This window comes from Marmota marmota, unplaced genomic scaffold (assembly GCF_001458135.2).
Source record: "Marmota marmota marmota unplaced genomic scaffold, marMar, whole genome shotgun sequence".
Lineage (NCBI taxonomy): Eukaryota > Metazoa > Chordata > Mammalia > Rodentia > Sciuridae > Marmota > Marmota marmota.
In genome coordinates, this window is record NW_025999842.1 from 48,184,824 (window position 1) to 48,199,355 (window position 14,532).

General features: G+C 35.1%; 1 protein-coding gene across 5 annotated transcripts in view; it reads left to right on the top strand.

The window, feature by feature from the left end:
• Nucleotides 1-14,532, top strand: part of Akap7 (A-kinase anchoring protein 7) — a 138,978-nt gene that overhangs the window by 58,780 nt on the left and 65,666 nt on the right. For 4 of the 5 annotated variants that reach the window (XM_015501244.2, XM_015501258.2, XM_015501265.2 and 1 more), the window contains exon 7: nt 12,166-12,313. In XM_015501244.2, coding sequence (XP_015356730.1) covers nt 12,166-12,313 — 148 coding nt within the window. Of the gene's footprint in view, nt 1-12,165; nt 12,314-12,669; nt 13,855-14,532 lie in introns of those variants that run through there. The other variant, XM_048798413.1, reaches the window with a different exon arrangement.

A 14,532-nucleotide genomic window follows, 5' to 3' on the forward strand; every position in this document is an offset into this window, starting at 1 on the left:
TTTTTTTTTTTTTTTTTTTTTTTTTTAGAGAGAGAGAGAGAGAGAGAGAGAGAGAGAATTTTAATATTTATTTTTTAGTTTTTGGCAGACACAACATCTTTGTTTGTATGTGGTGATGAGGATCGAACCCGGGCCGCACACATGTCAGGCGAGCGCGCTACCGCTTGAGCCACATCCCCAGCCCCATGAAGCAAGTATCTTTATTAGTATTTTCCGAATTTTTTTTTCTTAGAACATCATCAAGGTTTCAGCTGTTCTATGATCAAACAGATACCAGCAATGATGGGCTACATGAAGTTAATCTGATTCTTAGGATCTCTGGGATGCAACTGTTTGTTCTGAATCTCAAGAGCTTAAACAACAAAGATTTATTTTTCTGGTCCTGTTCATGGATCATGTGCAAGTGCTCCATGTTGTCTTTATTCTGGATCTTGAGTGAACAGCCTCCATCTGGACATTGCTGGTCTTCTGCAGAAAGAAAATAGTAGGTGAATCATAATAGTAAGAGAATAGTAGGTGATTCTTAAAAAGTTTTGCTGAGAAGTGACAAATATTATTTCTTTATATTATTGAGTATAGCAAGTTTCATAGTCTCTTCTGAGTTCACAGAGCACTATGTACAATCTGCTTGCAGATGGACACCACAGGAGAAGCAGGGGATATTTTGAATGATTCTGTAGTCTTCCTAAGAATTGTTTCCCAAATGCAGTGGACCAATTGTTCCTTTTTTTCACTTACCATCTTGTAGCTTTGATGTTTGGTAGATGATGGCTTAGAAGATGCTGATCTTGATAGTTAAGGCTTAAATGATATTTTTGTGTTAAGTATCTAGATTCTGCGGACATTTTTACTTATTTATCAGAATTGGAATTCACAGATTCCAATCACAAAATTCTGATTTAAGCATAATTTAAGAAACAAAGTTTTAAAACTTATATTTAAAGATTCAATAACAAAGGATTCATGTTAATTAAAATTACATGTGTTTGCTTTAGCTATATTGAATATAAACATTTTGTCCCAACCACTGCCATTATTGATGGGAAACTTTTTATTCTCAACAAGTCATTTTCAGACATTTTTGGAACCTCTTTCAGCTGGTAATTAATTTCATTTTTCTAATCAAGGAAAGAACAGAGTATTAAGATCTTATAGGAAACTGACAAGTCCCCACAGTGGATTGTTTGGGTAAAGACAGAATAGAATATATGGCCAAGAGAACTTTAATTTTATTTCAAAATTATATTGATACAGAATTTTTTAGCTTGTTTAAATAAATGACAGGAGCTAATTTATGATGCAATTGAATAGTCTCATAAAAGCAACCAGCTAAAATAATTTGGATGTCAATAAAAGTTTCTTTATCACTGGAAAGATTTGCCAAGCTCCTTGGCCAACCAGGTTTTGTTAATTATAATTAGCTGCACAATGAAAGAAGGCCAGATTTTATTTTTTGAAAGCCTTACTTAGACTTGAGGGAAAATAAAGTTTAGTATCCAAAACTATAACTAGTTTACATTGGAGTTATAGTTTCATTCCTAAATATGAGCTAGCTTATTTTGATTGTTCATTAGAATCTCATTCTTTCAAGGAGAGATACCTTAAGATGCATATTTCTAATTCTTTGAATTATAAACTTGTTCAGTTCTGTTATATGAAGTTAAGAATTGACTGTGGAACACTGTGATTTTTTTCTTGGTCCTTGGGTATAATTTGTCTAAGATTAGACAATTAGTTGGGTGCAGACACTCAGGTAAACAGTGAGGCAGAGAAATAGAGCATTTAAGGCAGCCATTTTAGTCAGCTTTTTTTTTTTTCTTCTGTGACCAAAACACCTAACAAGAACAATTTTAGAAGAGGAAAAATTTATTTTTGAGCTCACAGAGGTATCAGTACATAGATGGTCAACTCATTGATATATATTGAGAGAGAGAGAGAGAGAGAGAGAGAGAGAGAGAGAGAGACACACCAAGCACACATGCTCACGTTCTGCTCTCAACAAAGACAAAATGTACACCCCAAAGGCATGCCCCCAGGGACCCATCTTCTCCAGCCATACCCTATCTTCCTATACTTACTACCAAGTTGATCTCTTAAAGCTCTCATAACCCAATCATTTTACCTCTAAAGTTTCTTGCGTTGTCTCATACACTTTGGAGGATACCTCATATCTAAACCATAACAGCAAATTTATTGTAAGGTAAGAGAAAGGCAAAAGAAAGGGGGTTAACACCCTGGAGGTACCCAAATGTCAGAAATGATTAAGCTTTTTGCTTTTGTTAGTATAGGAGTGGGAAATTATAGTGTGAACCTTGGCCACACCTCTTTGCGACCAATGCTTCCTATGGCTGCTGCCCATTTGGGGGAAGTCATATACTTTCATTCTGTTAAAATTGAGAGCATGCACCACTGATGGAAGTTCATATAAATAGTCAGCTGACCTTCAGAGCAGCTTGAGGGCTGGATGTGTGACCTTGGGAATATCATGTGTGCTTGTGAATAATAGGAGGCTGTGTTAGGCCCCTTTCTGGACTGTGAAAGGAGACTGATACCACTGGGTCAATTCCTGGCCAGGTGTTCTTTATTGGCCCGTTTGCACAGACTAAACTTCACATTATCTATAGTTGAAGACCTAAACAAAACTTGTTAGTATCATTGTAAAGGCTAGCCACTCTTGGCTAGAGGAATTCTGGTTTGGTCCCTGAAGGAGAGCTTCAGGGTCTAAAACCAACCAAATGAAAATGTTTTTAATTGTTGTCAAAGTTTGTGACATCTTTAAGGCATAAGTACAACAGTATCTTTATACTATGCTTGAGCTGATGGCCAGAGTATGAAACTACTTCTCTTTCCTTGACTACTGCCTTTACAACAACTGAATTTGATTATAATAATTTGTTACATAACTTCAGTTAGAGCAGTAATTCAACTTTGGACACTGGCATTGGCATGGGATCGGAATCAGCCAATGCCCAGAAGAATGTTCTGTGTGATTCCCCCTAGAGGGCTTGTACCTTTTCCAGCAGCCCCTCCCTATTCATATCCATTCCACTCGATCTCCTTGGATTCTATCTTGCTTCTCACCCTCCATGTCCTGCTCTGACAATCAGGAAATGGCAAACAGTAATTTGTGCACTTGGACTTCCAAAAGCTATATGTAATCTAATATTCATAGATATAGGTTGAATTTGAGTGCATTAGAGAAACTACCGTAATCCCTTTAATTCTATATCTCAAGAGTAAACAAGGTAGAAATTTTACAGTTTCCAAATGCTTGTTATAAATAAAATTATTTTTTGTAGCAATATGTGTTAGGTTAAAAAAGAGTCTTTGGATGTATTTCTTGCTCTACCTGGAGAAAAACATTCATTTTAAAATTGGTTTTAAGGGCTCCATGATTCCTTGGTCATATTTTCAATGATGTTCCATATCCAACTATTGTTTTTTCCTACCAAAACCCCCTTTTATTTAATATGATCTCCATGGAGTGATTCCAGCCCCAAAGAGGAAAAAGTTTGTGTCATTGAGCACCTTTAATTACTTGTTCTATTTTCTAACCTGTAGGACAATCAGTGTACATCTCAATCTCATCTGCTCCTTCACCCAGTTCTTGCAACATTCAGATGTTGTGACCCTTCCTCTAATAGGTTGGGGCTTCTGCAATAAGTAGTATGTGGGCAATTCTCCTGGGCAGTTAGGAAAGGATGAAGTTAGGTGAAGTAAGGTGTTCTGTTGATGATGACATTGGTAAAGGGAATGAAAGGGAGGGGTAGAAGAAGGAAGAATAGTGATTGGGAGTAACTCTGGGGAATGATTAGTTCATAAGAAAATGGGAAAGAAGAAAGCAATAAGGAGCAGGATGGGTTGCAAAAATTTTCTAGATCTTTTTGTTTAAAGTTATAAGGCTACAATGAATGATGCCTATGAATGTATTTAAATTATTTTGCTATGTACAGTGCCTTCTACACTAGATATATATCTAATATGGATTGTATCTAAGGCTTCAGTTAGATATGAAATTCTGTCTATAGATATTCTAGGTGAATGGTTCCATGGCTTGGACCTCCAAGTTATAAACATGGAATGCATTTCACCATAATAAAAGTATGTCACAATGTAGTGTTATAGAACAAGTTAAAATTGCTTGTTAGGATTTTTCTATGATTTTATTTCTGGATGATCTTCTATACTGTAATTCTATACTTTTGTTCAGGTTTCATGAATTTTTTTAAACCAGTGACTTTCTGGCATTAGTGATTTAATGTTGGGAAGTATTGATTTGCAGGAAAAGCTGTTGAATTGAAAGATGAAAACATTAGATGTGGTTCTACGCTTATAGACCATACATGGGGAGAAATTTTGAGGAGGGGGATATTTTATCTTTAGTATAAAGAAATAAATGGTTAAGTTGGTTAATTCAGGAGAACATGTACTGAAGAGCAAAATATTAGGAAAACAGATGTGGAAGGGAGGAGGAGGCTGTAGCTTGTTTATATTTGAATGACCACAAGACTGTTCTGAACCAAGAAAGCAGGCAGAGTTTGGAGTTTGACCCAGGGGAGTAGAGAGTCCAGCTGAGACTGAGCTGTATAGGATGTCTTAGTTACAGGGCCTCTTCTTTGTTGTATAATAATGAGAAAAGCCACAAATACTTAATTATGTGGCCTGTCATACTCCACCTGAGAGGCATTGAGAAAGAAGAAATTGAGGTTGGCTGAGTGGACCAAGAGTGAGCACATATGAGAAGAGAAAACATTGCAGTTTTCCAGAATTTATTGTATTGAGCCTGCAACCTTGAGGGCTTCTTGGATATTAGTGACTTGTTCTCTCTCTGGTTAACATGGCCCTAGTTGGAATAAATGAGCCAAACACTTGTGGACTGAAGACCAAGGACCTCTGTTTTGTTTGATGCCAGAACTTCATGGGAAGAAACTCTGGGACCAGCAAGCCATACTGCCTTTTCTCTTAGTGGCTTTGTGAAGTGGCTTATGCTACTAGGAGCTGTGTAACCTTTCCTCTGTCACTGCTTTCTTTGCCACTTGATGCCACCTAGGAGCATCAGTTCCTAGCTTAGTAGAGGGAGGTGTAAACAGTAGATTAAAAATCTATAGCTCTAGCAGTTATGTTTCTACTTACTGCAAGGTGTAATACTGTAAATGATAGGTAAAATGCCAGGGTAAGAGAGTCTGCTTTTGCTTTCCCTGTAGGCTCCAGGTTAAAGAAGGCAGGAATGTGAAAAGCAAGTTTATAAATAAAGAAGTTAGGAAAATGGCGTTCCTAACAATCCCTGTGGTGAACTGTAGAGATGCTCTAGCAAAATAAAACGAATGATTGAGAAATATATACTCAAATAAACAGTCTAGAAAACTAAAGAGTCTTTGATTGTTTGGATAATAGTGTGAAAGGTGTTCTTTTTATAGACTGGGTTATTTGGATAATTTTTCTATGTTTAAGTAGCATCTATGAATTGTTTTCATCTTCCCTTTCATTTTGTAGTGAATAGAAGATTCATTTACAATGAGCATGACTATCACTTGATTTATCAGTATCAATGCAGACTATTAAAGGCAAGTATTTTGGAATGCTAGAGGTTTCCAAAGTAATTTTAACATTGGTTTTATTTTTACTTTTTATTTTTTTGTATTGGGTATTTAACTCAGGGGTGCTTTATCACTTAGCCACATCTCCAGCCCTGTTTATTTATTTTTATTTTGAGAGAGGGTCTCACTAAGTCACTGAGGGTCTCACTGAGTTGCTGAGGCTGGCCTTGAACTTGCAATTCTCCTGTCTCAGCCTCCCAAGTCACTGGGATTACAGGTGTGCAACACTGCACCTGGCTTCACATTTGTTTTAGAAATATGATAGTCTGGATGATTTATATCTTAAGAATGGTTAATTTTCATAGAATTTTAATATTTTAAAACAAATAGTGAAGAGCTCGAAGGCTTTCATTCTGTTCTTTTTAATTTATCTGAGTTCTCCATTTATCCTGAATCTGAGTCCAAGTTCTATCTCTTACTAGCTATATTCTTTGGGTAAGTGACCTAATTCTCTGTGATTTTTAGTTTCCTTTTAAGAATAGTATCAATCCCACAGGGTTATTTGGATTATTAAATGAATTAATAAAAGGTTTTAGAACAGTGCCTGTACTTAGTAAATGTTTTATTAGATAATGGAAGGCATCATTTTTTCAGATTGGTCCAAAATAATCAGATACTATTATCTCTTCTGTTTTTCATTCCTCCTTAATTTTCCATCTGTAAAGTTACTGACAGGCACTAGGCAAAGCATCAGGGCCTCAGCCAGATAGGAAATGGGAGTACTCAGTGGGGGGACCAGCCACATGGACTGGCCCAGAATGGCAGGAAGAAAAGGTTACAGGCAGTTCCACCCAGGTCTCTGGATCCAAGATCACCACATGCCTGGTGCCATGAGGATTCATCTCTTTCTATTCCTGTCAAGAGCAAGCTTGGGTAGAACTGACTCTGTGTGGGAGGGGCCTCAGTTATCCCAACTGAGAGGAGCTGGGGAAAGGCTGCAGCTGACTTGCAGGTAATCAAGTATGGCTTGTCAAGGGGAAGGTGGACGGAATAGAGCAAGTCACAGCAAAAGATGTAGTTATGCAAAGAGGTTACAGGGTTCTGAAGAATTTTAAAGATTTGCCTTTAAGCTCCATGTCAACAGGCAATGTTTTTATGACTTTGAGTACTAATATATAAATCTTTATTAGGAATAGTTATCACTAAAAATTATTCTAATGTTTTAGCCAACATACTACTAAAGAAATACAGCCTTTTCCACTTATGAAAATAAGTATATATGATGATAACTCCTCATTAACCAGCTAATGCCCAAAGGACAAGCCATTTGGTTTGGCTCTTAATTTATGTCCATAATTTGGGTTTCCAGTCATTATCATAGGAAATGCATGCTTCTTTTACATTTTCTTGCATGACAGGAATAAACTATTGGAAAATACACTAGAAATCCAGGAATGCCAAGTTATTATTAGTAGACAGATGATGTCTTTATTTGATATACAGCCTAGTTATATAAATTGTGATTATTACAAGATAGTAAGTAACAAAAAGAAGTTATTATCTATTACAAAAAATCTAAAGCTTCTTAATAAAATTAGCATTTCATACAAATTAAAGATGAATAATATGTATTTTATCCTTCAGAGGATATATATCCTGTAATATGTATTTTATCCTTTAGAGCCTTAAATAAAAGATTTTCACTTTCAGATTGTTCGCTAATGTGAATTTTCATATTTCATGATTTTGTCTGTGTTAAAAATAGAGCTGGTTGCATGGTAATATAAGTCTAAACCCTCTTTGGTTCATATTAAATTATGTGCATCATTTAGCTAAATGTAAATGATGTTGTGAGTGCTTCCTGAGTAAATAATTTCCATTATTTATCAGATTCAGCCATCAGATGATTCTAAAAATACTTATCAAGCTCTCAATAGCATTTTTTTTCTTTCTTTCTTCTTCTTCTTCTTCTTTTTTTTTTTTTTTAGAAGTTGCTTGCTTGGGTGCCAAATTACAATCAAGAATGAAATTCTTTTTTAAAAATATTTTTAGCAGTAGATGAAGATAACAATTTATTTTTATGTGGTGCTGAGGATCAAACCCAGTGCCTCCCATATGCTAGGCAAGTGTGCTACAACTGAGCCACAACCTCAGCCCAAGAATGAAATTCTTTTAAAAGAGAGATCAATAGAATAGAGGAAGGGAACCATGAGAGGTAGGAGGGGAGGGAAGGTGGGTACTGTGGAATGAAATTGACCAAATTTTGTTAAGTGCATCTATGAATATGTCACAATGAATCCCACTGTTATGTATAATTTTAATGGACTAATAAAAATTAAATAAAAAGGTTAAAAAAGGAATGAAATTCTTAGAATTTCATGGTACATTTTATCAAAGGTTATCAAGTGGCTTTGAATAATGATAATTCTCCCTGAACTGTGACTAAAACTAGCCTAAGGGAGGTAAAACTTGAGCCATTTCTAACAATTAATGAAGACAGTCTTGAAAACTTTCTGTTTGATGTTTCTTCCACTAATTTTTTATTTAAAGTCTGGTATCCCATATTTAACTTACTATTTTTTCTTTCAGTTTTATGTTGCATAATTGTTATGTCACTTATATTGAGTACAGTTATAAATGTGGAGCCCTTAAAACTATGCCTTGTCCCTGTTGGTTTTCAGGAAAAAATAATCTTCAAACAAAATACTATACTATCATTCAAGATATTAAAAATTCCAGGCTTGTAAACCCTTAGCATTGTGGTATCAAAGATACCACATGTATTGTTTCTCTATACTTGAAATGATCTTAACTGTTTTGACCTTTACAGGGCAGATTTTCCATGGCTTTAACCATTTTTGTGATTTTCTTTGAGTTCTCCTAACACGTTAATATCTGCATCTATCTTTAAATGATAGGGTGCCTTGGAAAGGATCTGGCCTTTCTAGCAAGAAGAGGATAATTTGGGGGTCCTAAGACTGAATATAATGTCACTGCCCAACTTTTTTAACTTTAATGTTTATCCTTTTGAAGGAATGATGTCCCTGAGACAATTATAGCAATCTAGTAGATTCCTTAAGAAAATAAGAACCTTCTTAGTTTTACCCTAAATGATATCTGATTCTGATATACTCACTTATGTTCTCAGAATGATAGTCCTTTTATTATGAAAGAAAACACTTCCTGTAACAGCTGGATGGTAGGACTGATTCAGATAGATTTTATTAGAAAATGAGCACATTGCCCAGCAAAACATTCTTCAGAAAACAAAGATTATGCTAGTGTTATAATATATGTCAGATAAAGTAGATTTCTATTGATTGCTGGATTCTTTATTATTAAAGGTGTTTTCTGATCAGGGAATATATCAGTCCTTGAGGCCTCGTGCTCTTTTGAACCACTGCTTTTTGTATTATGTTAGGAGTTATCGAATTAATTAAATTTCACTTGCTAATGAAAGCTAACTTCATAAGACTCATGTTGGAAGTCATCCATGAAGAATTCTAGCAAAATAGTTGGTACTTACCTTTTGCTAAAATTAATTAGCCTGGCAGATTAGAGGAACTTCCTTGTTTCTCTTATTTCTTCTTTTTTATAGAAAGGCCATTTCCAAAACTTAAATGGAGAGTATAGTGGCTAGTCAAAGCAGGTATCAGTATCTGGAAAACCAAGGCCCTTATTTAAGCTATCATTAGTCTTCTGTTTGATATAAAAGATTCATTGCCCCCTACCCCAACAAAAAAGAAAAAGCATTTAAATGAGAAGAAGTAAGGAATGGTCAGTTTTCATTTACTAAGAACTTTTTTCATTCCTGAAATCTCACTTTGACTGAAATGGAGAGTATAGTGGTACCATATGAATCAACTATACGTATACAACAAATCAACTATACTTTTAATTACAAATTCCTAAAATTCACTAGTGATAATAATGGTTCCTCCATGTGTGTATACAGGTGTTTTAAAATTATATTTCACCATTTTAAGCATTTTCACAAATTGATTTAGTTGACATAGTACTTTGTAATAAGTATTATTGTTAACTTCATTTTACAGATGAGGAAACTAAAGCAAAGCTGAATAATTGATATTATGGTTTGGATCTTAAATGTCCCTTAAAGGCCCATATGCTGAAAGGCTTGATCATCAGCCTGTGTGTGGCACTGTTGGGATGTGGTGGAACCTTTAGGAGGAGGGACTCAGTGGAAGGAAGTTAGGTCCTTACGGGTGTGCCCTGAAGGGGGATATTGGGACTCCAGCCTCTTCCTCTCTCTTTTATGCTTCTAAGCTGCCAAGAGTGAGCACATTTCCTTGTATGTTGTCACCATAATGTATTACTTTGCCATAGACCTAAAGCCACAAGGCCAACCAACTATGAACTGAAACATCTAAAACCATGAGCCAAAATTAATCCTTTCCTTTTTTTTTTTTTTTTGTGGTGCTGGGATTGAACCCAGGGCCTTGTGCATGCAAGGCAAGCACTCTACCAACTGAGCTATATCCCTAGCCCAATCCTTTCTTTTTTAAATTTGATTTATCTCAGGTGTTTTGTCCCAGTGATGAAAATCTGACAGATACTGCTGGACAGTAGCAGAGCTAGGATTTGAACTCACATTCTGACTGCTCCTTGGCATTATGCTCTGCTGCCTGTCTTGAGGCATCCTACTCACCAAATCAAAGAAATTGATTTTATTCTTCTTAGACTCAAATAAACAGTATTTGATGTTGTCAGCTCTTCTCTTCACCAGACTTTATCGTCCATCGCACTTGTGACAGTTAATTGAGCATTACTTCATGTTACGCACTCTTCCAGGCACAGGGAGTCATATTTTAGTGAATAAACCTCAGACAAAAGTTCTTCGCTGTGTGGAGCTTGCATTCTTATGAGCAGACACAGATAATGGCAGACAATGAAAAATATATATAATAAGTAAACTACATAGTATGTTAGAGGATGTAGATAGTAGAAAATTTTGCCAACTACATAAAGAGAGAAGAGCAGAAAAGATTTAGGAGTACCTTTTGGGATGGGAATGCAAAATAAATTGGGCAGCCAGGAGAGGCTCTATTAAGAAAATAATACTTGAGCAAAGAGGCAGGATGAATTGTCAGGATATTGGGGAGGAACAGGCTGCAGGCAGTACAGAGACTTTTGAGGTGGGCTTGTGCCTGGTGTGTTCAAGGAGTATCAAGGGAGATCAGGGAGGCAGAAGGTAGATAGTGGTGGGAGACTAGGCCCAGAAAGCGCAGGAACAGCCAGAACAGCACTCTAGGCAGATGTGGGGACTTGGGATCTTCCTTTGAGAGAGATGGAAATCCTTTAAAAGTTTTGAGCAGAGAAGTGAACGGATCTAGCATGTTTTTATAGGATCACTATGGCTGTTGAGGAGACAGTGGAAAGGGCCATTGTGAACATCCAGGTGAAAGACATAATGGCCCTTCCCAAGGTGGCAATGGAGTGGTGAGGATTCAATATATTTTTAAAGGAAGAACCAACACAGTTTGGATGTGGGGTTTAGAGATAGGGAGAACCAAGAAGGACCCCAAGCTTGGGAAAGGCTGTGAGTGGAGCAATCAAGACCAGGAGCTCAGTTTTGAATATGGAAAAAAAAACATGCCTAATATAATATTGGAAATTAAGAATGGCTGAAATGTCCACCAGCATAGAATTAGATGAATAAATTATGATACTTGCATATGATAGAATACTATGAGATAAAAATATTTAAATATTTTGCATATCTATATTAAATATTCACCTGGAATATTTAATGAAAAAAATAAAAGCTGGCTATCAGGTAGTACTCAGGACACAACCATATCCCTATAAAAAGGAAAAAAATGTACTTTTTATTTACATAGGAAAAATGAAATGCAGAACTAAATCTATGCTTTTGTATTCCTATTTAAACTTTTTTCTGTAATATGTTTTGAACAGTAAAAAGGAAAAATATGTGTTCTAATTACCTTCATTTCACAGACTGCATTTTGGGACTCTGAGGCTGAGATTCAGGGCCATTCTAGTGTAGGGGAGATGGAAACATTATTTCCTATGATTTGGGAAACTATAGAGGTATAAAGAATATCACTTTGTAATTTTTCAACAATTACCTGTTCCTGCTCTGAAAGGACACTGAATATAAGGAGAAAGAGAGAAAAAAACCTTAGAAGGTCCACTTATCCCCCATTCCAATTTAAAGTAGCTTAATTTTAGGTGATTTTTATATGAGGACTTCAAAATTGCATTCATCTTTTTAGAACATTTTTGCAGTATAAAATGTTAAGATCCACATCACTTTTTTTCCCCATTGTTGTGAATGAATACTCTGTCCTTGGTATCTCAAATTTCAACATATTCTTGATTAGTTCTGAGACTTAGAGTATATGAAATTATGAATGCTGCTAAATTTAAATCAGAATTCTTTAATTGATGGTTTTAAAACTACAACTCATTCTATGTGGAGAGACTTTAACAACTTTACAACAGTTTTGTGATATTTATTTTCAAGTGCCAGTAGGCAGTATTATGTCCCAAAATGTAATATCAGGTTCTAAGAAAATGATATAAATATGAACTGCCTGCTGGGATGAAATAATTGATTGATGTGATTTTGTTTTGTCATTTCAAGGGTGTGAAAAAGATAGATCCTGAATTGTATGAAAAATTTATCAGCCACAAGTTTGGAGAAGAATTATGCTCTCGCATAGATCTTTGCTCCATGCTTAAGAAGAAACAAAGTGATGGTTATTATCATTGTGAGTCTTCAATTGTGATTGGTGAGTGTCACTTAAAAATTATTGTCTTTATTTTTGACTTTAGCATCACTTTATTTTGATAGATATTTAGGATTAGTCATATGTTTTTCTCAATGACGTATTTTTCTAAGTATGTTTGGTAATAACACAAATAAAATTTTGTAGAGCATTTTTCATATTTATATCAGTCAAAATTTACTACCTATACTTTTTATACTTCTGTGCTTTAAATATAATGAAGTCTTAAAATGTTGATTCAAAATTCATTTCAGTTGAATTTTATTTCATGATCATGAAGACAGCATTTTCTCCAGTTAAGGCCTACATAACCACACCATTTCTCACCAGGAATTTTCATGTTTGCTCCTTTTAATTAGGAATAGAATGATTCAGGTAAGAAAGTTTCACTCAGAGAAGAGAAAGAGTGGGTGGCCTGAAAAAATTGAAGACTTCAGTTTCTTCGATAAGGAAAACATGTTCGGAGAAGCCCTGAGATTTATACATACATGCTTCTACTTTCATACATAAATGCTTCTGTCAGGTGGCAAGTGATGAAACAGACTCCTACGCAATTGTGTTTCCAGGTGCACTAAATGAAGACCCTTTAACCCAAAGAAGGCCAGACTATTTCCCACCTTTTGCAGATTGAATGTATTTCACGGGAGCCTGCTCTATTGTGTGTCAAATGTACTATTTCAAATCAGACAGTATTCTTGTAAAATTGTGAACTTGAAGACAACCTGATTTATATGCTTTTAAAGTAACATGAAAATAACTCAAAGAAGAAAAATATATGTATTGAATGTCTCAAGGTCTCAGCCAAGATATTTTCCTTCCACTTCAGCTTGAAGAAAATCTATGGATATATGTACATCCTGAAAGAATCTTAATACTGAAGTTTATTAAAGCATTTAAAAAATGTTCAAGAGACACAATTTATTTCTAGATCCTCATGACAGATCTTCAGAGAAGTCATCATTTTACGTTCCAAAGATTTTAGCTATCTTAAACAGAAGATATTCCGTATGTCGTTTGAGTTTTATATTCTAAAACATTTCAGGTCTATTTTAAGGAGGATTTTTCATGCTTTTGGAGCTGTCTTCCATCCAAATTTTGAGGAGGACTGAACATTTCCATTTAGGTTCATTGCAAAGTATCTAAATTTTTAGATCCTTCTTGTGTAGTACAGGTTTTGGCTAGCTTTCCCTTTTTCTCTGTGATTAGTTTAGGTCAACCTGGAAAGGGTTCATCACTTTTTCCACTCATAGTTAAGAAAACAAAAAATATGAGGATTTTGCTGAAGATACTGTGGGATTGGCATTGGACAGCTCATAGCACATACCACCTAAATTGACACTAGGAGTGTCTGCTCTGTTCAACCCTCATCCTGATGGTCCAGCCTTATAGATTCCCCCTTTCATTTCTATTTTCTAACTTTCTATTTTCTCCTTAGTGTAGCTAATTTCTCTAGGCTTCTATGTCTTTCTTACCTTTTTATAATTTAGAGTGATTTTGTTTTTTACAAACTCCACCAATCTCGCTTTCTCATACCAATCATTGAACATTATTTTAAAATATTTGTTTTGGCTTCTTACAAATACTCTTTTTTTTTTCTATCACATTTGGTGATTCTAGTAGGAGCTTTAAAAATGATATTTGTATCTAAAATAACTTATGTTAGAATTAACCAAGTTTAATGTACACTAGAGTTTATTTGCTTATGGATAATTATTGATTTTCCCAATCATACCCATGTTTTATAACAGAATATTTATCAGGATTTGGGATACTTTCTTTGTGAATTTCATTTCTGGGTTAGATTCAGTTGGCTTACATTGGTTTGGGTTCTCTTTGATTTTTGATCCTCACTCAAATTTAATGTCTATTTCCTGAGCCTTGAACCAATATTTTAAAAAATTGACACATAATAATTGTATGTATGTATGGAATACAGTGTGTTATTGTAATGCAGATATGCAATGTGTAATGATCAAATCAGAGTAATTAACATAGCCGTCATCTAAAACGTTTATCATCTCTTTCTGTTGGGAATATTAAAAATTCTTCTTATCTCTTTAAAAATCTATAATAAATTATTGTAAAGGACAGTCACCCTACTTTGCTCTAAAGCACTAGATTGACCTTCTCCAAACATGTTTTCCTATTTTATTGTATGTATTAATAGAGTAGAACAGAGTTCAGACCCTAAGGTACTTTGTCTTGAGAATTCTGTGTAGAAG